This window comes from Struthio camelus, chromosome 7 (assembly GCF_040807025.1).
Source record: "Struthio camelus isolate bStrCam1 chromosome 7, bStrCam1.hap1, whole genome shotgun sequence".
Classification (NCBI taxonomy): Eukaryota; Metazoa; Chordata; class Aves; order Struthioniformes; family Struthionidae; genus Struthio; species Struthio camelus.
The window spans coordinates 5,890,581-5,916,173 of NC_090948.1; the positions used below are offsets into that span (position 1 = coordinate 5,890,581).

The 25,593-nt window shown below is 41.2% G+C and overlaps 1 protein-coding gene across 2 annotated transcripts in view; it reads right to left on the reverse strand.

The window, feature by feature from the left end:
* TACC2 (transforming acidic coiled-coil containing protein 2) overlaps positions 1–25,593 on the reverse strand; it is a 133,408-nt gene that overhangs the window by 75,084 nt on the left and 32,731 nt on the right. For both annotated transcript variants that reach the window (XM_068951526.1, XM_068951525.1), the window contains exons 6-7: positions 10,494–10,619; positions 2,339–2,479 (exon numbers count right to left, since the gene is read on the reverse strand). In XM_068951526.1, coding sequence (XP_068807627.1) covers positions 2,339–2,479; positions 10,494–10,619 — 267 coding nt within the window. The remainder of the gene's footprint in view (positions 1–2,338; positions 2,480–10,493; positions 10,620–25,593) is intronic.

Below are 25,593 nucleotides of genomic sequence, written 5' to 3' on the forward strand. Positions count from 1 at the left end.
GAAGGACGGTTGCGAGTTTTTGCTTTTGGATAGAAAGATTGGTTGCTGGGCTTCAGATTGGTTCCAGGCTTATTTCAGGAGAATTGGGTAGGATGTGTATTTAAGGTGCCGATATCAGCAGAAGTTCCCTGTCCATCTAGGTTCTCAAACCAGTCGGATTGCAATCTGTCTTAGCTTGTGAAAGAAAACTGACATTATGTATTTGAACCCAACTCTCAGTCACACCAGCCACATTTATCATCACAGGTGTAGCTTAACACAGGGAGGAGAAAATGCACAACAATAGCATTTGTTTTCTGCACTACAGATTGAATTCTATTTGTCTCTTTTCCTAATATGACAAGTAATGCAGAGGGATGGATTAGCCCTCCAAAGCCTTTCTAGGTCTATCTGCAGTGGTTCCATAAATGAGACTTTGCAATATTTCAGCTTTTTTACCAAATGATGAAGTGTCAGTGATACAGTTAATAATGTGACCATCATAATCACAGAAGACTGAAATACCTCAAGGATCCATTTTACAGAAAATTATGCAGAGGCAAACCACTTGCAGAAGTTTAGCATCTTGCTGTTCTATGCATTTGCCATAAATGTGATAGAGTGAAACATAACCTAATTTGCACGCTATTGTTTTCCATGGCTGATTTGACTGGACTTGACACACACAGGCTCTCATACACTTTTATGTGATTCAAGAAATATTTACATAGGAGGCTGATTATAACAACAAGGAGCTATTTGGATGGCAATATATTTACTTTGCAGGAAGATGCAAGAATTATCTTTTGTTCCACAGAAGATCTCTAATTCTCACCTCAGTATGCGTCTTAATTTCCATTAACAGCTGTGGAAGCCTACGTTTACGTTACAAGGAACAAACATGCAAGTTCAGTTTTAAACAGAGAAGGCTGCAGGTGATAAGAACGCTATTCTCAAGGCATAATCATGATGCTTGCCAGTGCACATTTTGGAGACTGGGATTTTTATTCTGCATTAAGCGATTCTACTAGTATTACTTAATTACTCCACTATTCATCCTGTCCAAGAGATTTTTATGTATGCCTAGATATTTACATCATTAAATATGCTATGTCATTATCAGAACTGTACAAAATCTGCACAGACACAAGCCAATTTAAATACGCAAACACATAAACATAGCAGCTCTGCCTGATTACAGATTTCCAAAATAATTTCCTCTTTCTTCATTTGGTGTTGGACTTGTGATGAAAAGGAAAAAAAAATCACCATGTGTTTTGGTAGTTTTAATTTAGACAGACCTCTAGATTTTCAAATGGCAGTCACCTATGACTGTACTAAAGCTCTCACAGAACATTCAATTCATCCCAAGGTTGTGAAAGCTTCTCCGGAAGCAGCCAACAAGATGAATATTTTCTTAACCGAACTTCAAGCCTCCTGTGCCCACGTCACTCAGCTTTCAGAGAAATTTCAGGGTTCCTTTCATGCAGGAAATTCTCTCCAGAACTCGCAGAACCGTGCCACCTTCCCCTCTGGGCATTTCTTTTCCCCACCAAGTTTACATAGGTTAAAAAGAGCGGGTCCAGTATAGTATCACGGAGGATCATTATACAGAAGACCTCACCTAACCTGTGTTACGACAAGTATGTAACGCGCACTAGAGGTCAGAACACCGTGTTCTGATCAAAGAAATCCTAAGTTTAGAACAAACAGTGCACCAGCATCTCTCCTAGACATTATACTGTGGATGGTTTTAGAATAGGGTTTGCTCACAATTGCTCATTCTGTTTCATGGCAGAACGTGCCTATTGTGTACATTTTCATTCGTGATTCAGGGTATCCTCCTGCTGACAACAGGATCTTTGGACATTTCTGAACAGAGATTAAGAGGAATAGGTATACTTCCCAGGGCGTCTCCTGTCTTGCATTGTACTTGTGGCAAGCTGCCAATCTGTTTTTGTGGGGTGAACGACATTCTCCAGGGAGTGCCCATTTAATATTCTCATCTATGCTGTGACCTTTTCCATTAATAGATGTCACAATAAGGGCATGCCTTTATTGCCAAGCCACTACAGCCTACTGGTTAATCTGCTGCAAGATGGGCATCAGCTAAAGCTCTGACATGACACGTAGTCTAAGCTCCCTCTTCTGGTTTTCTGGAGTAAATATACTGGAGTAAGGTCTCAACAGACTAGCACTTAGTTTCAAAATGTAACAACAAAATGTTCACAGAACTCAGACAAAATGCCTCATATTAAAATTATTCAGTCTCTTTTATACTAGTTATGTATTCTTAAGAAAAGGATGCCCAGGCATGGAAATTTATTAGCGTACTGTATGAAACAGCATTGCACAATACCTTTTTATTTCCTGTGTGAATCCTTCAGTTTCTTGAGCAGCTAGTTCCACAACATCACCAGGGGCAGCAACCAAAGGTACATCCTCAGAAACAACTGCAACGAGGTTATCAGGTTCTTTGCAGCTATCAGGCTTGGAAGTACTGCAAAACAATTATTAGAAATAAGCTGATAAATTCAAGAAGTTCACAAGAAGCTTCAGTGGAGCTTCCTTAGAAGATGAGCTATCTTTGACTAAATCTCAAGGAGGAGTACGTCACCCTCTCTCCAACCCTAAGTACTGTCTCTCTCTCTCTCTCCCATCCCACCCCTAAATTATCACACACACATTTTTAGAAGAGCTCTGCTTCTTAGCCTTTATAAAACACTGGATTTGCTTTTATGGACTATATCTTCTATGTGTATTAAAAAAAACCCACAAGTGATCGCCTTTCATCATTCAAAGATTCATATAAAACACCAAATAACAAAACCCCGTAATGACAATACATGTCAAGTGTTGGCTGGCTTGCTTGTGCAAGTGGGCTTGTAAACGGAACAAAGCGGAGACAGAAATTGTTATTTGCATCTTCTTTGACATCTGGCGTCAATACAAATAGCACCCCTAAATTATCTCTTCCTACAAACCATGTTTCATTTATATCTGTAGATCACGTTTACAGTAGTACTACTACTCCAAAGTTTGAACAACACCTATTAGATCACATTAACTCTCAGAAGTATTTGAGTTTTCTGTATATGAAAATAGTGCAACTATGCAAATCACTAGTGGCAGCTTTGCAGTTCTGTCACACAGACTTTTCTCATCAGTGAGCATTCAACTAAGTCTCCTTGTGACTCAAGAGAAGTTGCTGGATTGATCTACCTGAAAAAAAAAAATTAAAAACTAGAACTAAAATTTCTTATTTTCAAAGCCCTCAGCATGCTGTAAAACTTAAAGAGTTGTGGGATTATTGTGCCTTTACATGAATTACAGAACTGTAACACTGCTGTATTTATTAATCCCTAAAAGTCTCTCTGTTCAGCAAAGCCTTACAAAAACCAAGCTCAGAAACCTGAAAGTCATTTAATGAGTTGCACAGCACGTAAATAGAGTTTGGAAAGACCACTTTTCTTCATTGCAAACAAAAATTGAGAACTAAGGGTAGGAGTGCCCTCTCCTGGTCCCCGGAGAAAAGGTGCACTTGCTGGGAGCGAAAGGTCCAAATTTAAGCTCAAGGCCAGAGATTTACGTACAGCCGAAAAAACCAGCACGCATGAGAAAATGGTCATCTGCCAAAATCACTGACATGGAACAGCAAGTAATCTTGACTTTTCCTCTTCAAAAGGCAAAACAGAGCAGAATGTGCTGTTTCAGCAGTGGACATCCCTGATCTATGAACTTTCTGTTGTCTTAAGCAAAGCCCAAGTTAGAAGAAAAGCCTTCAGACTTCCCTGTGGTAACAGAGAGCAGCACAAAAAAAGCACTCTGATCTCCTAAGCCTTCTAACACTTTTTAAGAAGTTAAATCAACTATGCCTCCAAAAAAGCATCCCATGAAACACTCATCTGCATTTTCATTCGCATGAAACACATTGGTAACCATACTCCTCCTGCTCTTGACTACATTCATTAAACTAATAACAGAAAATAAACCACATAACCAACAATTTTGTCTTGAAAAAACACATGGATAAAACAGACGGTCCTAAAAATCCGTTTAGCTTATCATACACTGATAAAAATAAAACAGCACTGACTACCACACCTAAATAAATATTTCAACAGTTGTATGCACATTAAAAACCTAGGTAATAGGGGTTTTTTTTGCAGATTGGATGCTAAGCACTCATAAGTAAATGAATATTTTTAAAGTGCTGAAAAGCGCCAGTGTCTTCAAACTCCTTAATAAAGTGAAGGAAGAGCTAGTGAATAGTAAGTTTAATTTTCTCCTGCATCTGGAGATCTGAATCCATCTCTTCGCCAAGAGAGCCATAAAAGCTACCGATGAGAGCTAAGCATAAGCAGCTATTTTAGCCATTCCTTTTAAAATTTCCTTTCCCTCTCCAATAACTATGGTTGAATAACTGTATAAAGTTAATTAATTTGCATTACTGAGAGTTGATGAGGTTCAGGAACAAGTTTTCCCTGACTTTGTAAACACATATACAAAACAGGCCTTCAAACACATAATTCAGATCCCTAACTTTAGTTAGGGTATACAGGAGAGAGAACATTTATTCCCTAAAGTGCTTATCCAGTAACTTACTCAGATCATGAAAGCTGTATCTGAAAGTGGTCTACCTTAATTAGCTCACATTCATAAAGTTACTACGTGGCCATATGGGCTAGCTATTAAGTAATTTATTCTAAAAAATTAGCCAATTATCTCTGCTTTAAGCACTTTTCTCTTCTTTCCTTCCTTGCTTACCAACCCTCTTCTCTCTCCTTTCGCCAATTTGCCCAAACTGATCTGACACAGCAATAGACTTCCCAGCATTTGGAGTCACATCAGCAATAAAAGCATCAAGCTGTTTCTTTTTTCATGCAAAGAACTCTACCCTTTGCTAAAAATGTCTTTGTCCTAATATAGTAATAGCATCAAATATATACAAAGGCATTGTGACTATATAGGGTCATACGAAGATTAGAGAAAGTAAGATTTTAAAGCAAAAAGTAAACTGCTAAAAATAAGCGAATGCTGAACATCTGTTTGGAGAGTAAACAGAGAAGCACAAAACCCAAACAATTCACAGGAGGGCTCAGTCAAGCAAAAAAAACAAATGTGCATAAAATTACAGACTTCACATTAAACACATACTTTATAAAAATGCCCCAGTTAATTGCTCACAGTAGCACCTGTTTCCCTCTCATCCGCACCCTTCACACACACCCCACTGCTCATCTGCTTTCCTTCAGCTTCCCCACGAGCAGCCTTCTGCTTTAAGTCTTTCGGCGTAAGAGGGAAACATTTTCACAGATATGTATTTTTGCTAATGTCATTCCTAGAGCTCTGCAAAGCAAAACCAGTTATCAAAACACACACATTTTTGGAAGAGCTCTGCTTCTTAGCCTTTATAAAACACTGGATTTGCTTTTATGGACTATATCTTCTATGTGTATTAAAAAAAAAAAAAAACCCACAAGTGATCGCCTTTCATCATTCAAAGATTCATACAAAACACCAAATAACAAAACCCCGTAATGACAATACACGTCAAGTGTTGGCTGGCTTGCTTGTGCAAGTGGGCTTGTAAACGGAACAAAGCGGAGACAGAAATTGTTATTTGCATCTTCTTTGACATCTGGCATCAACACAAATATCAGGAAGCCACCAAATATCATGATGCTACTACATCACCTAGTCAGGAAGTTAGGGGGAAGCCGAGCAGGACGCTCCCTCTCCCATCCCACCTCCCCAGGCTGCACAAGCTTTCTGGGGGAAGGTAGGCTGGGATTTGCCCCTAAGCCCCTATGGGGTTTAGTCCCACAAAGGAGGTTGCACAGAATGAGTCTTCCTTTCCCCAAGGCACAAGATCCCAAGGCAGGGACCGCTGACCCTTCATGCCTGACAGCTCCAGCTCTGTACTGTAAAAGGAACGGGAGGACTGTCACAGACTGAGGGAGAAAAGGCTGAGAAAGACGGCATACCTACAGGCAGTCTCAAGTCCTTTTCCTCACTGTCACAGCTCTGAGGTGGTGTGGAAGAAGCACAATACAGAGGAGAGTTAAGAAAGGCCACAGAGCGCAGGCTGCAAGACAACCAAACCAGGTCCAGGACTCATACCCCCACCTAACAATTTGGGCATTATTCAGTATGCTTAGAATTGCAACAGCACTGTGGTACCGATTACGGTCCATCACCACAACACATCATCTGCAGATGAGTACTGCCCACTGTAGGCATAATAAGCTTAAACACTAAGCAAAAGCAGGGCAGTTCAGGAAATGGTACAGACTGCACAAATTGAGACAATATCTGCCAGGGTAGCACAGCACAGATGTGCCCATCCCAAACAGAGTCTCTGCGCTCACTCCAACCCTCCAGCCTAGCTCCATATCATCCTCAGGTACATATGGTACTTGCACCAGCTCAGATATGTTTCTATGTCTCTACAGCTCTTACTAAAACAAGATTTGCCATTAAACTTATTTTCCAACTGGTAATACTCAAATGGTTGTAGCAAGGATACTACCAACGAGGCCAAATCTTCTCAGTGCTCAATAAACTCACTTTGGCCAGTCTTTATCCTACTGAGTTAAGCTGATTAGAAAACAAATATTCTTCGAATGGCATGTCTGTTTAATTTTTTAAGTAATTCTCAGAAGTCATTTTCTGTCCTTTTGTATGCACAGATGGCCCTGGGTATTCCTGCCTGCCTGCGTCACTAACACTGAGGAGCACACCCTGAGCATCAACAATTTGCTGACGTGAACTATGCGACAGGGAAAGGTCCATCTTCAGACAGAGCAGGACGGCATGTCGTAGATCTGACATCACCTATCACAGATTCCCACGTGATCGCTTAAAACACCATCTTCACAGCTGGAGCTGGGAAGGAGACTGATGCACAGGAACATAGTGTTTTCCAAGGCTCTTCATCCAGTCAGGTTTAGAATAACTTTCATTTCTTGGTATCCACGACTGAGCTCTTTCAACACCTTTAATACCGACGTTTGTACCCAATCTTGTCCTGATGGCTCAGCAGTGCAGGCACTGCTCTAGACTAAAAGCAGTGCTGCAGCTCTGCAGCTTTTGCTCGAGATTAAATATAAGAGCAGAAGTTTTCCTTAGCATGTGAAAGGGACAAGACTGGGTCATACTGCCAGTTACTTACGGCCTGCCCCCAAGGACAAGTCATTCACCAAGTGCTCTCCAAGAAGCCCTTTCTTCCTGCTGCTTTTCTACCCACAAGACAGGCAGAAATATCATAGGGCTAATCACAACCAACCACATAGATACTGCTCAGAAAGGCTGAACACCTCTCACTACGAACCCTCAGATAAGCTGCGGGCTATACAATGGGGGCACTTATCCAACTCCTTCCCAATCCTGACATTTCTTACATGCAATACAAGCCCTGCTACAAAGCTCTGAACCTGCAGCATAAGGAGAAAGATGAGGTTAGCCAAAATCTCTTCTAGCGCAACATGTACTGGCAAGTCCGAGTGAACTTGGCCTTTCAGCTTCACTGCTAAAACAAAAATGCTGGTTTACCTAGTTTTTTCAGGGCACTACTCTGCAGAGCTGATAAATAAAATCTACTTATTGAGCAGATGATGCCATGTTGTCTCTGATCAATATGTTACCAGCAAGGGAAAAGATGCAGACAGTTATCCTCAAGAAGCAAAACAAAGATACAGTTTCTTGACTAGACAGATGGAGGAACAGAATCTGATCTCTTATTATGCGCTGCCATCTGGAAGATATTTAGCACAAACTGACCCCTGCCTTATATCATTGTTTTTCCCTGTCAAAGTGCACACCATCTGCATTATATGACACCCCGATGGGGAAATACTCATGTGGCAGCAAAAGGAACTATTAGTACATAACTAAAAATGTTGCAAAATGACACTTGATAATTGTATTCTATTGCAGATAGGCTGGATCTATCACCATGCCATCTAACAACCTGCTAAGATTTCAATAGTATAACACACAGGTATAACAAGGAAGCATCGACACTGCGACACTATACGTATGTGCATTAGAGAATTTTTCTGCAGTTATACTGAAAAGCGGTAGCGTAATATTTCTATATAAGAGCCAAAAACAGTAACTATAATATGACTGTCTTACTTATCTAGATAAGTATCTGCTCCATGTCACAGAACAGGTGAAGAGGAGATGGGGAATAAGACAGTGACATGAACAACCACCATCACTGAACCTTTGCCCTTGGACAACAGCAGCCCAGTCCTGCTCTTACTGATCCTCACTTAAATGAGCACAATCCCATCAATTTTAACACTTTAACTACTTTCATTTGCTATTAACATCATGTTGCTATCAGGTTAGATCTGAACTAACCACAAAGAAATCATCAGCAGTTGTTACTGCTGGAATGGAGTTGCATCATGCATATTTCAGACAGGAGTTTACTGCATCGGGATTAACCACTCTTCTGCCTACCAACTGCATCTGCTGGTGGACACACATGGGAGCTACTGCATTTCCATTGCCAAGACACCAGCAAACGCCTAGGCAAGGTGCACATGCAGCTTGGTAACAGAGAAGCTGGCAAGTAACAAGGGCCTGGACAAGGAAGACAGGTTTTATGTCTAACCTTGAGCAATGATACAAAGTAAAGGAATAGAAAAAACAAGTAACATTGACACCAATGAGTATGTGCAGCTTTTTTTTTTTTTTAAATCTAAAACCAACACATGAGAACTACCTGCAGCCAGATTCACTCCAGCTGATCACTGTATATTCACCTCTCACTTTCCCTTTCAGAAATTGGAAGGCTACCTACTTCCAAGCTGGATATCTCTGGCTTGCAACTTTTAAGCACTTAGAGCACTTAAGCATTGTTGCAGAAGTCTTTGCACTTTCAGTAAGGACAGACTATGGAAACAAGACCCAGATTCTCTGGCTGCTGCACGACCTGTCTGTCCTCATTCCCTCTGGGCTCAGCTACCCTATATGGACTAATTACAACTCGGCATTAATACTCTCAACGTATGCAACTCACGTGAAGAAAGGAACCCCGAGATTAACTTTCTGAAAGACAGTAAATCCATTTTAAAGGCAGAGTCTTATCAAGTAGATCAAAAGAAAATGTTTAATATAATTAACCTTAAATTTAAGATCCAAATAAGAATGTGACCAGTGTGAACTCATGACGTTTACAAGAAGCAATAAACTTAGATGCTGTTAACGTTGTACTTCCTAAATGCTTCCTAAAATGACATCTAATCATAGCCTGTGTGCCTGTTTCTCTACAAACAGCAAACTATCACTCTAAGGGCAATACAGTCTTCCAATTCAGATTGCATTCAAGAGACCATATATAGATCTTGCTAGCACTGTTGCTATTAATTTTTTTAATTCCACTACATTTAGAAAGAAGCTCATAGCTTCAACTCATTTATTGCCCTCTTTTCTAACCTGCTTGCCACTATGGTAGACTATTAGTGAGAAAGACTCCACAAAAACCAGTAACTCCATTACATTCGTTAAAAATAAAGCAATGCGTCTATTTGTTTTAAAATTTAATGATGTGGATTTCTTCCAGTTACATTGTAGCTTCCCTTTGTAAGCTCCTCTAGACCATCTTATTTCACCCTCGTTTTAGGAAAAGGTTTGTTTCTCACAGATGCGCTAGTTTGGGGACTGCTGGAAGAGCAGCACAGATTAAATACCAAAGTTAACCACCTTTCCAGGTAGGTTTTGCAACCTGCACAAGCTTCTTTGTGCCTTTGATAGCGTATTACTGGCACTTCAGCTAAGCAATTTAATGCTAGCTTAAATACATTGTGCAAGTTTAGACTCCCCTGAATTCACGACGACTGAAGGGTAAACACCCTGAACGACTCCCTCTACTGTCGGCAGTTCAGACAAACACGTATGTCCAAAGACCACGGCAACCCAGCTGCCACCAGCACAAGTAAAGCAACAATTTACCTACCCCATGCAAAGAAAAGCAGACAAAAAGCTTAGCGCCCAACAGAAATGAGATACTTGATCTGCTTTATAATGACCATCGTGCTGTCAAGGAACTTCTCAAAACTAAAGATTAACAAGAAAATGCCTGAAGGATCAAATACTTTTTTTTTGCTCAGTACAAGGTAAAAGCACCTAAAAAACAAAAAAAAAAAGAAAAAAGAAAAAGAAAAGGCACTGATTGCACCTCCATGCCATGTGGCACAATTCTTATGTGGTCCAAAACGATTCAAGCTCAGGGAAAGGTAAATAATGTCTTCTTTTGCAGGTTTTGACTGAGAGAGAATATTTAAGTTCTGATGGAGGTTACACAGACGCTCCACTAACTACAAACAGACTCAGCAAAACCACCAGTGACCAGCCATACCAGATGTACCTCTGTCCAAGAAAAGCTGTACTAATTTCATAGCTAGCATCAACTCTGGTAGTCCTCTCACCCAGCCACCAACACCAGAAAGCTGTATGCAGCTGCTTCCCAGCACTTCAGCCGTAATGTCTCTTTACAATACCTTGCTACAGTCAGCTCAGCAGCATCCAGAGGGTCAACATTTCCACAAGCCGTAGAAACAGCTAACTGTTGCTTGGAAGTATCAAGAGGAGAAGCCAACTGTATATCATCACCTGGCCCAGGAGGGCTGTGGAGAGAAAAGACAGGGGAAATGGCAGCCTTAGAGGTCTGAATTATTGCAGGAGTGTTGTCACTTGACTGTTAGAAGTCCCTGATGCTTAGCATCTGTATGCTAACTTATATGTTAGCAGAAGTAGAGAAAGTAGGTGTCTGTGCCTTTTTTTTTTTTTTTTAAACTATAAGTTACTTTTGTGCACATCTTTACTGTTCCCACAGGACTGAAGTCACTGTGTAACAACGAGATACTACAATCCAACAGCAAACTAACCCAATTTTGATTCTGTTGTTATAAAGAAAGGTAGAAAACAAGCTACTGCTTGAAGAGAAACAGCAAGACTTTCTTGCACACGGAAAAACATAACAAACCACACAAGGAGCTCAGTTCTGGCCTTCACCTAGCAAGGGGATGCTCATCAGTGGTCCACAGAGTCAGTCAAAAGGCTTCCGGGGCATTTCAGGGAGCGCACATAGGGAGACTCCCAAGCTTGTCCCACGCCCAGGGAAAGCAGCGCGCAGCCTCCAAGTGACTAAAAGACAACTCTTTGGAAACATGTCTTTGAATCAATAACGAAAGGAGCTCCGCTGAAGATGGGGTTTTCATTTGTTTTTTTTTTTAAAGCAAAGACACCTAATCCTGTGAACGATCTGATGACATCGCTATTGTAGCTTCCCTCGATCTGACTTTCCCATGTGGCCACCCAGGGACCAGGGCCCTAGAAGTATCAGTTTTCTCCTGAACTCACAGAAATCCTTGGCCTTCCAGGATACATGAAAGGTGACCCTTAACTGAGGGTCTCAATTTCACATCTGTGAGTTCACCCCACGTGGCTCAGTTTTTAAGTACTGCTTTTCTGAACTCCATTCAGAGGTTGAACAACTCCACGAGTTGTTCCCAGTACCACCAAATGAATATAACCACTGTACACAGATGGATGTGAGCAGAAGTGTGCCAGCTTAACGCAGGGGGTGGGAAACTGCCACAGGACCTGGAATTTCAGCTTAAAAATCCCTAAACCATAGAACTCAGCTATCTTTTTAGCACTAGAAGACTACTTTCCCGCCTAACCTCAGATCCAGCCATTATGTATAATTTGGTACTTCAACTTAATTTGGGTTCAGAGAACATAACAAACTGCATTATCATAATGTCACTGTTATTCTGGCAATGACCGACCACCACCATCAGACTTTACTCGCATTTCACATATTTTATCTGAGGGCTCTATGTAAGTCACATGCTCATATGTGGGAAAAACATTTTTGTCAAGCTTATTTTCTGTTGTTGTTGTTTTAATTACATACATTTGTGATCCTTTCTAAGCTAGTGTTTCTGCTTTTCAATTCCTGCTTCATCACAGCAGCACTGCACCCAGTCCAGTTAGTTTGGTCATGGCATCCCTGACAATTTAAGGGGCGTTTTCCCTTCAGTTATAAAAATGCAAGTAGAGCTAAGTAGTTGCATCGAGTGCAGTTTTTAGATGACAGCTTAGAATATTTTATTATTTTCGAAACTTACAGTATTACATTTATCTAATTACAAGAGTAAACAAACAAGTGTCCACATTTTCATTGATAAATACCACAGCTCAGTTCATTTTAGGAAACACTGAGCCAAGATGCTTACAAGTTCTAAAGTCTTCTAGTTTATTAGCATAAAAGGACCTTTTCTGACTCACTGCTAAGAGTTGCATATACCTGTATTACAAACTTGGGTGCTATCTCTGCTTTCTCTTAAAATGAGCATTTAGAAAACAGCGGCGTAGATCTTTACAACAAGATACTGCTATTGTTTTTTCATATATTTAAGGAAAGAAGTGCAGAGAGGCAAGTCACATTTTAGCCGCTGAGAGAACATTAAGTCTTGTCTGTGAACGTACAGAAAGAATAGCACAAACTGTAGCTGCAATTGCTTATTGAAGCTGTTGTATTGGTGTACTCTCATCGGGTGAGAATAAAGTGAAGCGTTTGTTCTCAGCCACTCACATTTGCTGTAAAACGAATTCTGAGCCACTAATTTTCATATAGTTTATGGACAATGTAACTTGAAACTCATTCTCAATTTGGGAAGGTGATGGTGAAGCAGTTCATTGTCAAGCAGCCCCGCTCAGCACAGGACAAACAACAGAGCTATCCAAGAACTGCTCAAACTAGTTCCACCACTGAAATTCCTGTGCATCACAATCACCTTCACCTCGCAGGCGTCTGCCACAAAGTCACTGCAGTGAGTCCTTCGCAGTGACTGGCCTTTTAGGCCAATTTGTTTGAAAGAATCAAGGTCTATAAAAAGGCTGTGAGCTTTTTCCATTCCACTGCCCAAATCTGGGGTCAAGTCTGGAAGATCTACTTAAAATTACTTCCAGATTCTACTTATGACAGGCATGACTGAAATATTTTTCAAAGGAAAAAAATACTTTACAGTTTAACAAACAGTTGCTTACTAACAGCTGCAGCTAGCATGCTAAATTCAGCCAAAAGACCAAAGGGTTTAGTCTGTTATCAGCGTGTTACAAGTGAAAGATTCTGACCATCAAGTGTCCTTAGTCTTTTGTGTTTCATGATTTCAGTTTTAAGGCCTCCACTTACCCTTGAAAGGGATTTTTCAAATCACTGTAAAGAAGGCAGGTATGCAAATAGCGAGATTCAGACACAGTTTTTAACTTTATTCATGTGCGTCAACTATCAAAGAATGAATGAGAAATAATTGCATAAACCTGTATGGATTTCTAGTTAAACACATGAGGTCTGAACTCTATTGAGGCAAGCAGCTTTGGAAACAAGGTAGGAAGTGTACGTTTTAGGTATGTTTTTACATATCTAAGCATAGATTTACATGTTGTGGACACAGAGGCAAGCAGGGATGGTTCAATTCCAAGGCTCCAACTTCGCATATCAAACTAGGGCCAGATAGTGTGGTGGATCCATGTGTTGCTCTCCCACTAACTTCAAGAAGATGTCAGCAAACCCCGAAACCCCTGCTTCATACTAAACTTTTAAAGTGTTTTGGCATTGATGCTGGAGGCAGAAAGCAGCTATCGGTCTTGGCACTTTCTCTCTGTCCACATTTTTCCGATCAGGAGGCCTGGACGTGGCTTCCATTGAATTGTCAACAACCACAGGTTTGAGTTTACTCCAAGGGAAACCAATAAGTGTTTCAAGCCCTACTATCTCCCAGTCCTAAACACTTGGTTGTTCCTAACGAGATAATCGTATTATCATCGAGCCTGCGTTTACTCTGGGAATCTCTGGAAAATGGCACCAACCACTACAAGGGACGACTGAGGTCTAACCATTCTCTTAGCCCACTATTTCATTTTCTACGTGGATGTTGCTTATTGGGTAGAGCAAGGTCAAGACACAAAACCCTCCAGATTTCATACTTGGCTTTGCAACAACTTGGGCAAAACCGTTAATCTTTTTAGCCCTAGAATACACAGACATCAGGAAAAATACCAATTAATTGCAGAAAAATATTGAGAGGATTTACTAGATCTGAGAGGAGTTCTTTATTCTTACACTATCTGCAATGGAAAGAAGTCTAGTGGCATCTAAATTAGTCTAGATACATGACCAGGGGGCACTTTGTAAGATTTCTTCTGTTTTGCTAAACACTTCCTTTGTAACATTTTTACCTCTCTTATTCTGCAGTTTATCCCATACACTGGCCACATATACTGAAATGAAATTCATATGCAGAAGACCCAACAATACACTGCTATAGTAATTCCATGCAGCCAAGGTATTTCTGTTCTTTAAACGTATTTGCATAACTAGTGGGATACCTGTTGATATTATTTCTCTGAGTAGGAGATAAGCTATTCCTCACATTAAAAATCAGCATTACTAGTATCAGAAGCAAAAACTCCTTTTGCCCAGGAAACAGCTCAGAAGTGCTGAATTAGCAACCAGCACAGGTTTAGAAATGCTCTTTTTTTCCATAGTGCTTCTTTTGAGGTAATTTAAGATTCATTTAAGTATTAACCATTTTATGAAAAAAAAAAAAAAGTCAGATGCTAAGATTCAGTCTCTTGTACAAAATCCCAAAATGTAAAGCCCAGCTTTATTTCCTAATTAACTAAGGGAACATCCATACAACCAAATGATGTCACTACAGCATAAGTGCATACACCAGAAATCGCTTTAAAAACATACAGATGTAGCAATAATTATGGCATCCTTAGTTTCTTTTGCTGGTTGCTAGGTAGGATATAACCAAGGATTAATTTGAAAGTTACATACACGAATAGCCCCAGTCAGAAGTTCAAGTTTGAGAAAATACACTGCCTTTTGTAAACCCAAAGATTTACTTATGCTTCCAAACACATAATTTTGGAAAAGTTTCTCAAATTTCTTCTGTACTCTGAAGGAGAAACGCTGCCTGAAATGCCTCACATCAGCACTTAGTATTTATTCTGCAGCACTTCCTAAACGCCTGAGCCAGACTGACTCCCGTTGTGGTGGGTGCTGTACAAACATAGTCACGAAGGTATCCAAGAGACAAACTGGCATGCGTTAATTAAACACGTGCCCCATATATGACAGTGATCTTAAGTTAAAGGTACAACACAGTAACATTTCTACAGTTATTAAAAAAGACATTATCACCAAGATATCAGAATTGGCTCCTAGGGAGCTGTTCCACTGTCACAGATTTACACCCTCTTCCTCTGAGCCAGAATCAGGAAACAAGTCCCGTCAGCAGAAGGGCTCTGGACGCTGCGTGATCGCGCTCGGAGGACCCAGGAAGAGCCAACCCAACTGGCTGCAGCTTAGGCAGCACCTGGGCCCTCTGGACTGTGTGCAGGCACACTGGACCTATCCGGATTCATACCTACCCCCAAGGAAGAGAACTAGCATCATCCTGCCTAAGCGACAGGCACAGTTTGCACCTCCCAAAGTGCAGGTGGCAAAGGCTCCAGGCTGCCTGCCCGCGACCCGACGTTTCCTGCCATCCACGCGGGAATGCAGCACCGCCCTGCTCCAAAAACAAGGCTATGCTTCAAGGCACAAGGGAGTCCCTTCTCTTAGCACAGATTTCCATGTTAATAAAACGCGAAAGGAAAACAGATGCAGGCACCGCTTTCTAGAGAAACGAAAGCATCTTTTAAGAGACTTTCTTAGGGCAATACCTCACCTGTTGAAAGCAACCCCAAAAAAATCCAGCTGCACAGCAGCTGGCAATCCCTGCAGGTAATGCCAACTCCCTCCCCAGAGGTGGGCGATAATGGTATCACTGTGTCAGCCAAGCCAGGCACGTGATGATGGAGAGTAATTATCAGAAGTGATACTTTTCTGGCAGTGCTTGTGGAAATCCTGACAAGATAGAGAAGTTATTCTGGCAAGGGATGATGTTTAGTCACAGAGTACCTGAGGGCCCGGACTTCCTCTCTCACCCCTCTCTTCTTGCTGCGCATACACCATTTTAGAAGTCCTTGAATTCTTTTTTTAAACACATACCTATCCAACTTTTGCCAATGCGATTGATCACAACCATAATACAGATTTTTTTTTTTGGCCTGGATAGCCTACATTACTGTAATCACATTCAAATCTAGAACTTAAGGTGAGTTATTAAATAAGTATATATATTTACGTGATATATTTATGTAATAGATAAAAATATATATTATATAAAAATGATTTTAGATTGAAAGACTAAAGGGACTGAAACGTACACTGCAGTATTACTTCCATTACAAACTGAAAGAGTGACAGCAGAAAGCCACATCAAACTGTTAGAAGAACAAATCGCCCCTGCACAAGATGAATTAGCATATTTGCTTCATAACTGTCAACCATTACAAAAAGCACGATGTCACCACTACGCAGCTTTTAGACCTCCGAAGAGCTCTCAGCCACGCGGTGATGTCACTGCTATAGTATTTAAAAGTCTCCAAATCCCAGCTAGTAAACCTGAACCAGAAGTTTCCTAGTGCAATCAAACTAACCCCCCAAGTCCCAGCCCATGCTGACGCTCCGGCCGAACAGAAAGCCTACCACAGCCTACGGCAGGATCCACAAAACCAAAACGTCTTTTCAGCTACTTGGAGATAATGAGAGTTAATCCCATCACACGCCAGATTCTCACAGAGCTCCGCAGAGAGCTGCATGAAGACGACAGTGTTTTATCCTGCAGAAACGTTACTTTGAAGAAAGATTATTCAACGGATGACAGGAAGAAAGCAAAAAAAAAAAATAGCGCTATAATCGATTGAGAGAGAGAAAAGTGGTCAGAAACAACAGCTGACTTTCAATTCTAAAAGCTGTTTCTGGTTCAGTTCATAATCGTACTTTGGATTTACGTGGCTAACCTTTCGCTCAGGAGCGCCTACTTACCAAGATCAAGCAGCAATCACCAGCTTTGCTATTCTGAACCATCCTCAGCTCAAACAAAACAGCCCGAAACAGGCCCCCAATTTAACACGGATTCCTGGACGGCAGCAATTCCTCCAGTTCCACCATTTCAGGCCAGGCTTCGCAAGCCCCCGACAGCGACGCTTCCCCGACCGCGCTCACTGCTGAGCCCACGGAAAGCAAACTTTTCTCCCGGGCAGCCAGAGAAACATTCCAGAAACGGGAGTTTGGTGCTGCATTTCCAGAGCGCTTCCCCTCTGAATGGGAGGCTGTTTGAAAGTTGAAGCGCACAAAAGGCCAATGACTATAAAACTGGAGCCGTCTGTCGGAGGCTCCTCCCATGAGGCTCCCCAAGGAAAGGCCATATCTACCAAACATGCAATTGCTCCAGAGGCATCTGATCCTGCCTGGGGTCGGAGGAATGCGGGGCCGCGGCACTGTGGCACGCCTCTGCATTTCTGAACATTTACAGCATGCTTGAAAGAAAAAGGACCCCATCGGTCCCTAGGCAAGCTGCCCCAAACGCGCAGCAAGGTTAAGCCGGCGCACACAAACACCCAGCCTGCGCGTCCCGCTCACACACGCTGTATGCCAGCAAGACTGACACGTGGTTTTTATTCTTTTTCTCCTCGCTTTGTTGTGGAATTTCCTCCAGGAGTTTTTGAGTCATGACAACGTGATAGCTGCTTAGAGTTTTCACAACTCCATCTGCTGTACACGGCAGGGGACTTGGACGAATTAAATTACAAAAATCACAAACGCTTACAAAAACACACTAACGTCGCCTAACAATTATTTGAAAACCTAGGCAGACCTTTGCTTAATTGAGGCTGTTTCGACCACCTTTAAAACTAATTTTACAAGAAGTGTCAGGATGCAGGAAAAGTTTGGACAACTACTACTGAAACATCATTTGTTTACAGATGTAAACCCAAAGCAAAACTTGTTACTTCTAGTTTAATCCTTGTGTTAACTCCCACCTCCTAAATTCACGCTGCTTTAGCTACAGGAAAATGGAATAGCTTTAGTTGTGTCCTTCGTATCGCTGGTTTCCTACGGTTTTCTTACACCACCGAAGAATGGCTTCATAGGTAATTATGTCTTTGCATTGAGATCCTCTGCTCGGAAACCAAAGCGCGGACACAAGCTGCCAGCACCCAAGGAGCTGCTTGTTTCGAGTCTACCCAGAGAAATCCTCACCCTGTTTATGACGGCCTGCAATGACTATAGCCTAAGTGTTTTTAATATCTATCCCACAGCAAGAGATTTGATTCATTGCCTACCAAAAGCCCAGTCTAGGTATTTCAAATAAAATACTGAAGCTAAAGTTTCCCAGCTCTCTGCACGTGCAAGCCAGACTCTGGTCATTCAACTGTGGTGCCAGCTAATCCTGTCTGGGTGACAAAAGTTACGTTTCTTCAGTTTCAGATCTCAATCCAGCAAGGATAGCACTTAGACCTCTCAAAATACAAACTGAAAGCTGAACCTCTGTTGGAAGAAGGTATTTACAACTTACTTTTTTTTTTGGGGGGGGGGGACTCTTAAATGGTTTCCTCTAGCCCCCCCCCCCCTTTTTTTTTCTTTTTGGAACAAAAGAAAGGAACAAATTTTTGTTCCAATAAACTCTGCATCACTAGAGGACACTCACATTCATGACACATATCTGAAGACAGAAGTTAAGGATCTTCCCTAGATGTGCTCATTGCTGCTTTTAACAATCCAGATATCTGTTCAGGAGATAAAAGAGTATACCAAAAGACCCTCCAGAGACCGTAAACCAGATACTGAAGTGGCCAAAAAGGCTGGAAAACAGCCTTTTTGTACTGTACAGTAGTACATCAATATCATCTGGGTGCAAGGAGGCATCAAGGTGGGGGGGGGTTCACCAAGGGGCAAACTTCACAGATAGTACTGCGTGCTACGGAAAGTTCATTTAGTTCCAGCACTGGGAGCCAGTGGCATCCACTCTGGCAGCAAGGATTAAGATGAAGTGCAAAGTTAAAGTTTCTGGGGAGAACACCTAGCTTATATCCTGCCTCCCAAGAAGAGGGAAAGCAGGAATGGGAAAAGCTACTGCGCTTTCTGACACAGTTACTAGCATTCAGCCTCCCTCTCATTTTGGGGGGGAATTAAACTCTTTTGTCACCTGGAAACCATTTCACAAACAGCTTCTGCAGGTACAGCAGCTCGGGGTGGGGGTGGGGGGGTGAGGGGAGAGCACAAGATTCATTAAAATAAGTTGTGATTTTCATTGCAATCAGCACTTCAGTTTGGCACAAATCTGATTGGTCCCTGCTAACAAAACTGAATATAGCCTTTCTGACATTAAACGGTTAATTTGCTCAAACAACATGCCTCTCCCTGTTCGCTCATAAGTCTCCTGTTGCACCAGAATCCTTCCCTCTTAAACCCACAGCTAAACACCCTCAATCCACGTTTTTCACAAAAACATTTTCACCTTCTTCCCTGTGCCCTCTGTGGTGGGCACAGACTTGCTATTCAAACATAGGAAAACTGATATGCAGTAGCCACAGGAACACAGTGCTCCGGGGCGCTTGATTATCAGATTTTCCTGCAGCAATGAATTGATCTGCCTTAATAGAAGGCTGGGAGGAGGGGAGAGGAAGCAAGCAGAAAAACAATACTAAAACCAAGAGATAAGCAAACCCCCAGCAAGGCCTGGAAGACAATTACAGGACAGAGGATTACTTTCAGGCTGCAGCCTGAAGTGACACGCTGTCTAACTGAGGCTGGGAACCGAGACCCCAAAGAGCCATGAAAGGAAAGTGTTGCAGAAGACTTCTCATCTCAGGAGGGCTGGGCTGCATAGGAGCAGCAAGCAGGCGGATAAGAGGGACTGAACGGCAAAGGGTATCCTGCAGGATTGCCCAGCTGGAGTCTGGCCCATTCCCTAGTTCACAGGGAACAGTTAGCCTCAGAAAAAGGCCAGAACTGGCAGGAGTGGTTTATATTGGGGGGGATTGCATTTTTTGGGTGTATTTTAGAGAAAACTAGTATTTTGCATTTGGGTAAGGGATTCTATCACAGCAGTCAAAAAGAGAAGAATCAAGTTCATACCCATTATAGGAGAGATGCTGCCAAGAGTCTGGGCTGGGAGTGGAAAAATTGCACAACTTTGTCCAAGTGCAGTAACAGCCTAAGAGGCAGTTCACTCAGACCCAGTCCTTCAGCCTAGCAACTTCTTTTTCAGGTGTCTTCCTCTTTAACATATCTATGTCTCCACTAAAATAACATTTACCAAGCTCTTTGCGAGAAGTTGTCAGATTGCAAACTTAGGGGAGGAGGAGACCCTAAGAAAAACCCTAAATAATTGTCTTCCTTTAGGTTAGACCAAGTTTGAGAAAAGCTAAGCGTTTCATGACACAGCTATAACAAAGCTATTGTTGTGACACTGTAGTTACATGAAGTTACACAGCTCCATGGTGCTGAGAGGCATAGCAGGCGTATTCTTTCACCCGTGCTTCCCATGACCCACACTGCTCTGATCTGTGGGACTGACATATGAGTATGCCCCTCAGGCATTCAAAAGTTTTAGCCTTTGTTCAAGAACACCAAAATTTGAGTTACAGAAAAAAATCAAAGGTCCTCAAGTGCAGTACCTCATCAGAAGCGCTGGATTCCAGGACACAGTTTTAGGTTGGATTTTGAGAAGTCTGGACTATGACTTGACAAAGGTCACAAAGGCAAATCACTACTGTGTTTTCATTTAGGCTGTCCTCAACGGTCAGAGGTGCTTTTAGAGTACAGGTGGACACTTTGTGAAAACTTATGATGGACATCATATATTAGTGGTGGCAACTCTGCCTCACTCCTGTCAGATAGGAATTTGATCCAAGGGTTTTTCTCATAAACCATGTCGCTATTGCCAAACCAAAGCACTGAGAGAAAAGAAAATGAGTCAGCCCTCAAAAAAAAAACAAACACACACCATGAAATAGGCTTGAAAAAAACCATTACATTAAATAAAAAGCTTTTTTACAAAAAGTCTTTTGGTTTTTGGGACTACAGGATGAACTCAGATCAGACTGTCAAGTTTTTCCATGCAGGCATGCAAACAAGATGCTTTCTTCTCCACTCCCTGCCTCTTTGAATAAGGTTAAGATTATCACCAGTCTAGAAACAAGGATATAAATACCACAATATTTGTGATAAACTTGCAAAAGCTGGCAAAATTGCCATGCATGTATTTGTTCTGAACAATAAGACTGTACAGTGTGGCTGATCTTTAGAAAAGGGGGGAACATTTTTAAGTTCTTTGTGATAACTTTGTGCTTGTTTTTAATGCAAGAAATAAAGCTACTAAGTTTGTTTAAAATTAAAGAGGAGTTTCTCTTTTACACTTCTTAATCAGGGGTTCATATTCATACACTCTGCAAAACCACAGAAGCAATTACTGGCTTACAACTTGGCTTAGATATCCAAGCCACTTCTGTAACAAACACCTGAACTTTGTACTTCCATATCTTTCCATATGGAAATCGCCCACAACTTCATTTCTTGTTGCTGAAAATTAAATTGACAATAAAAGTTGCCAGGAATTACACAAGGCTTTGAGATGGCTGTCTCTTTAAGTGTCTAAACTTTTATCTTAAGCTTATGTTTTGAAGAAACGAAAAGCTAAGGCTAAAACTATTACATTTTGCAGGATGAGAGTGATGGGACACCATGACATTTCAGAAACTTCCAAATTAATAGGATTTTTTTTTTTTAAAAAAAAAAAAAAAAAAGAACCTAGGCTAGCCTCAAAGCTTTACAAACTCCAGTGATAACTTCTCGAGCAAACCTAGTTTATTTGGAATTTCTATCAGAAAAACAAGCTATGAAGAATCCTGCATGCAGCAGAAGTTTCAAGTACCATCACAGCATTCAAAAGACGATGTGGAAAATCTTGGAGACTTTCAAATATTCCCCACAAGCTATCTCTGTATTTTGACTCATTTAATGACATTGGTAGGAAAGGGAGGAGGGAGTTTTAAGCATCCATTTAGTTTCAAGACAGCTAAAATTTTTTCCATAGTTGTTAGGAAGTGAGCAATGGACACATGCTTTTTGCTTTCATTCCAAAAAACAAATCCAATCTTCTCTGCCTGCTACAGAGTTATTCTTAGCTGGCTTTGATATTTCTATCAGCTAGGAGAGCATAACAATGTTATCATGCTAACAAATTCCAAAGATTTTACATAAGCTCATGAGTGCCAAAAAAAAAGAAATAAAAAAGAAGAAAAAAGGCTTTATTGATTACACTGTTTATGTTTCATTAGCCAAAGGAGCTGAAAAGAATAAAACAGCAGTTTGATGAGTCTCAGTTTCATGAAGCAAACGCTCTACATTTGTCACAGCATCATTTACATACATGGGCTAAGCTTCATAGGTTCAAGGCTGAAAAACACCCTTTAGGTCAACTGATCATTTCAGTTCTACATGCCTACATACAGCTTTTTTTCTTCATTTGATTTTTATCAGCTGAGACAACTAGAGGGCCCCCTGTCCTCCCTCATTTAGACAAAATAGGATAACTGGTAGTATCATACTGGTAGGATGGCCAGGGTGAAAAAGGATCACACAGCTGCGTGCAGCATTCCTCCTCGCTGATCTGTAAGAGGCTCAGGACCAAATTCTTTGTTGATATCACACTACTAAAACAGAGAATTTGGCCCAGCGTTTACTGGCTTTCAGAGCAAGATGTAGCCTTAGCCTTTTCTCCCCTGGCTCTCAAAAGAAGTGTTCCAAGAGGTGGAAAAAAAGGAAACTAATGAATTTCAAATGGAAACACCACCATAGCCTTGGGGCCCTTTCAGACTAGGGGTTATTTTGCTTAGGACCAAGGTTGAATAGGGCAGGTACCAAAAAAAGGCACGTACAGAAAAGGAAGGTTTAAGCCTGGGTGAACAAAGAAAAGTTTATCAGGAGATGCTTAGTCTGGGAGCAATGTTTCACGTTTCAGCAATGAGAATAAGATTAACACACTAAGGGTGGTTCTTGACAGCAGCACAAAATGATGGCACTCAGTATTTCATAGGGACTTCAGAATTTAGAGCAATTAAGCCGTTGATTGGAACAATTAAAACTTCTACATTAATTATAATTCTACATGCAGAGCTTGTTGTAGGCCAGAGAGACTGAACTACAAGAATTAACCTGTAAGTTACTGGTCAAAGTGACTGTAAATGTACAGACTGCACATAGACCCACACAGAAACGCTCCTACGTTCCATGGTACGCAAACGTTAAGGCACAGCTAAATATAAATAAGCCTCACTTGCCATTAGTGATACATAGTTGGGCTTCCACGCATCTAGAACAAGACTGATAAGACAGGCTATATCCATGTCAGCACAAACACTCTCATATTAACTAGAATCTACATTTAAATTTGCAATGACTACAGACAATCCAAGGCAGAAGTAGACACCCTACTTGCCAACATGCGCTTCTCCAACCGCTACATTATCTATTGCGCCTATCTATAGGCATTTTAAATGTTAGCCCATAAAGCAAACATCAGCTAAAGCCAACTTCAATATCTTTGGCTAGATGCTGACAGTACCAGACGACTGCCAGTTGTGATCACTTAGATTCGGAAACACAGGCCTGCACAAGGCTCCTTGCCCGATTCATTTTGAAAATCGATATATGAACATTTTAAAATATATACTTGACCTTTTCCTGTTCAAAAAGCTTTTTACGTACAGAAACTCTCCAGAAGGGCAAGAATGTGACTGTGGCTCAAGTCAGGAAGAAAAAGAAAATGAATGAAAGAGGACGAACAGAAAGCAAAGGAAGAGGCAAGTGCTGCGAGCTCTGGTTCTTCAGACACGTCTCCAGAGGAGTCTGTTGAGAAGCACTAGTGAAATACAAGCATGCCAAGATGCAGAAAAACCGGAAGGAAGTCACGTCCAAGTCATGGAGAATATGTGTGTGTCTGTAATTGCTGTTCTTACAGCTGCTCTCCACAGCGTTCAAAGCTGGGACTAATCCTACTTTACATACTCTGTTAGAAACAGAGAGTGGAACTAGCTCCACAGTATCCAATTTTGCCAGTAGCCTGAAAATAAGAGCTGGAATACAGAAAATATAGGGATATATAGGAAGACTTGCAGACACAATTTGGGGAAAATAGACAGCTTACTTGGAAGAAGTAAGGTCAAAAAAGACATCTGGTGAAAACCAATCAGAAACAGTAATATGAAAGTAATTTTTAGCTTAATGAGAAAAGAAGGCAAAACTGGTGCTGAACTGCCTGCCCAGACATTGGCAGAAGTACCACAAAGTCCTCACTGGATTTCTTTAACAAATGCCTATATTTGACTGAGCAAACGTACCTTCTTGAGAATCATGGAAGGATGTTTGAAAAAGGGCATCTTATCTACCATTCTCCCTTGTCAATACCTACCTGGTAAACATGTGGCTTAGGTTCTCAAGAGCGCTGTAGAATATATTTTCAATACAGCAAGATGTACCTGCAATTCAGCAGGAACAGAGATTATGATTTACTTCTCTGTTTTTGTGTAGCACAGGCATACACAGATTAAAAAAATAACCCAGCCTGATACCTAGTTTTCCACTGGTATGTCCTTTGAGCAGTTTGCAACACAACAGGGCATTCTACTAAATCAGCATTTTATAAATACTTTATGCTGACCTAGCCACTGCCTAAAACAGCAGAAAATTAGGTCAATGGCAAAACTCCCTTTTATTTCTAAGAAAGCAATATGAGACCTCTGCTGAGAGGTGAGTTATCTTAGTTTTATTCTTCCATGAATAGGAAAATCCCATAGCTATCGCAGGTTCCATCCTACAGTCTTCACACAGAGAAAGTTATCACAGAACTCACCGGCCAGTTAATTTAATTAAGGACTGCAGGCCTTAACTAAATTAAGTCTTAACTAAGACTTCTTGCACCCCAGAAAGCATAATCATGCTAAGTTACTCTGACTGAGGATAACAATGACAGCAATGGGGGGGGGAGGGGGGGAAGAACAACTACACACAAAACACAGAGCCAAGAGAAAATTCAGATGCAAAGACATCAGGAAGCAAGGCAGGAGAGACAAATAACCTGATATAACAAATAATTTTGTGCATTTCATTAACGTGTAAATCACCTTCAGCTAATTTACCCTTTGTTTTGTGATCCTTAGATACTGCACTCCTTGAAGACAAGTGAGCTAATTTTGAAGTTAAAAAATTGGAAATAAGGAAAGCTGTATAATCACAGTTTTGATAATTTCACTTTAACTCCAAAATCGCCAAATCAGCAAATGATGCAATCTGTCCTCAGCACCTTAAAGATAAACATCTGGAAATGGTATCGTCTCCACTTCAAAAAGCTCCCTGGGTCACTTTTTCCAAGAGGTGATCTTAGTTTGCACATACCAGCCAGTGCAGTTACAGAAAGTTACGAAAAAACTCCACACCATCTCCAAACAACATAAAATTTTGCCATCATTTCCTCATCTGTTCCACACACTGCTCAACAAGTGCCATACCCCATGATGCAAACAGAGACATTTCAGTGGCATAAGGTGTAACACCTCATGCACACGCCTCCTTTCTCTCTCCAAACAGGAATTAAGTACTGGCAAGAACATTACAAAAGAGGAAAGAAA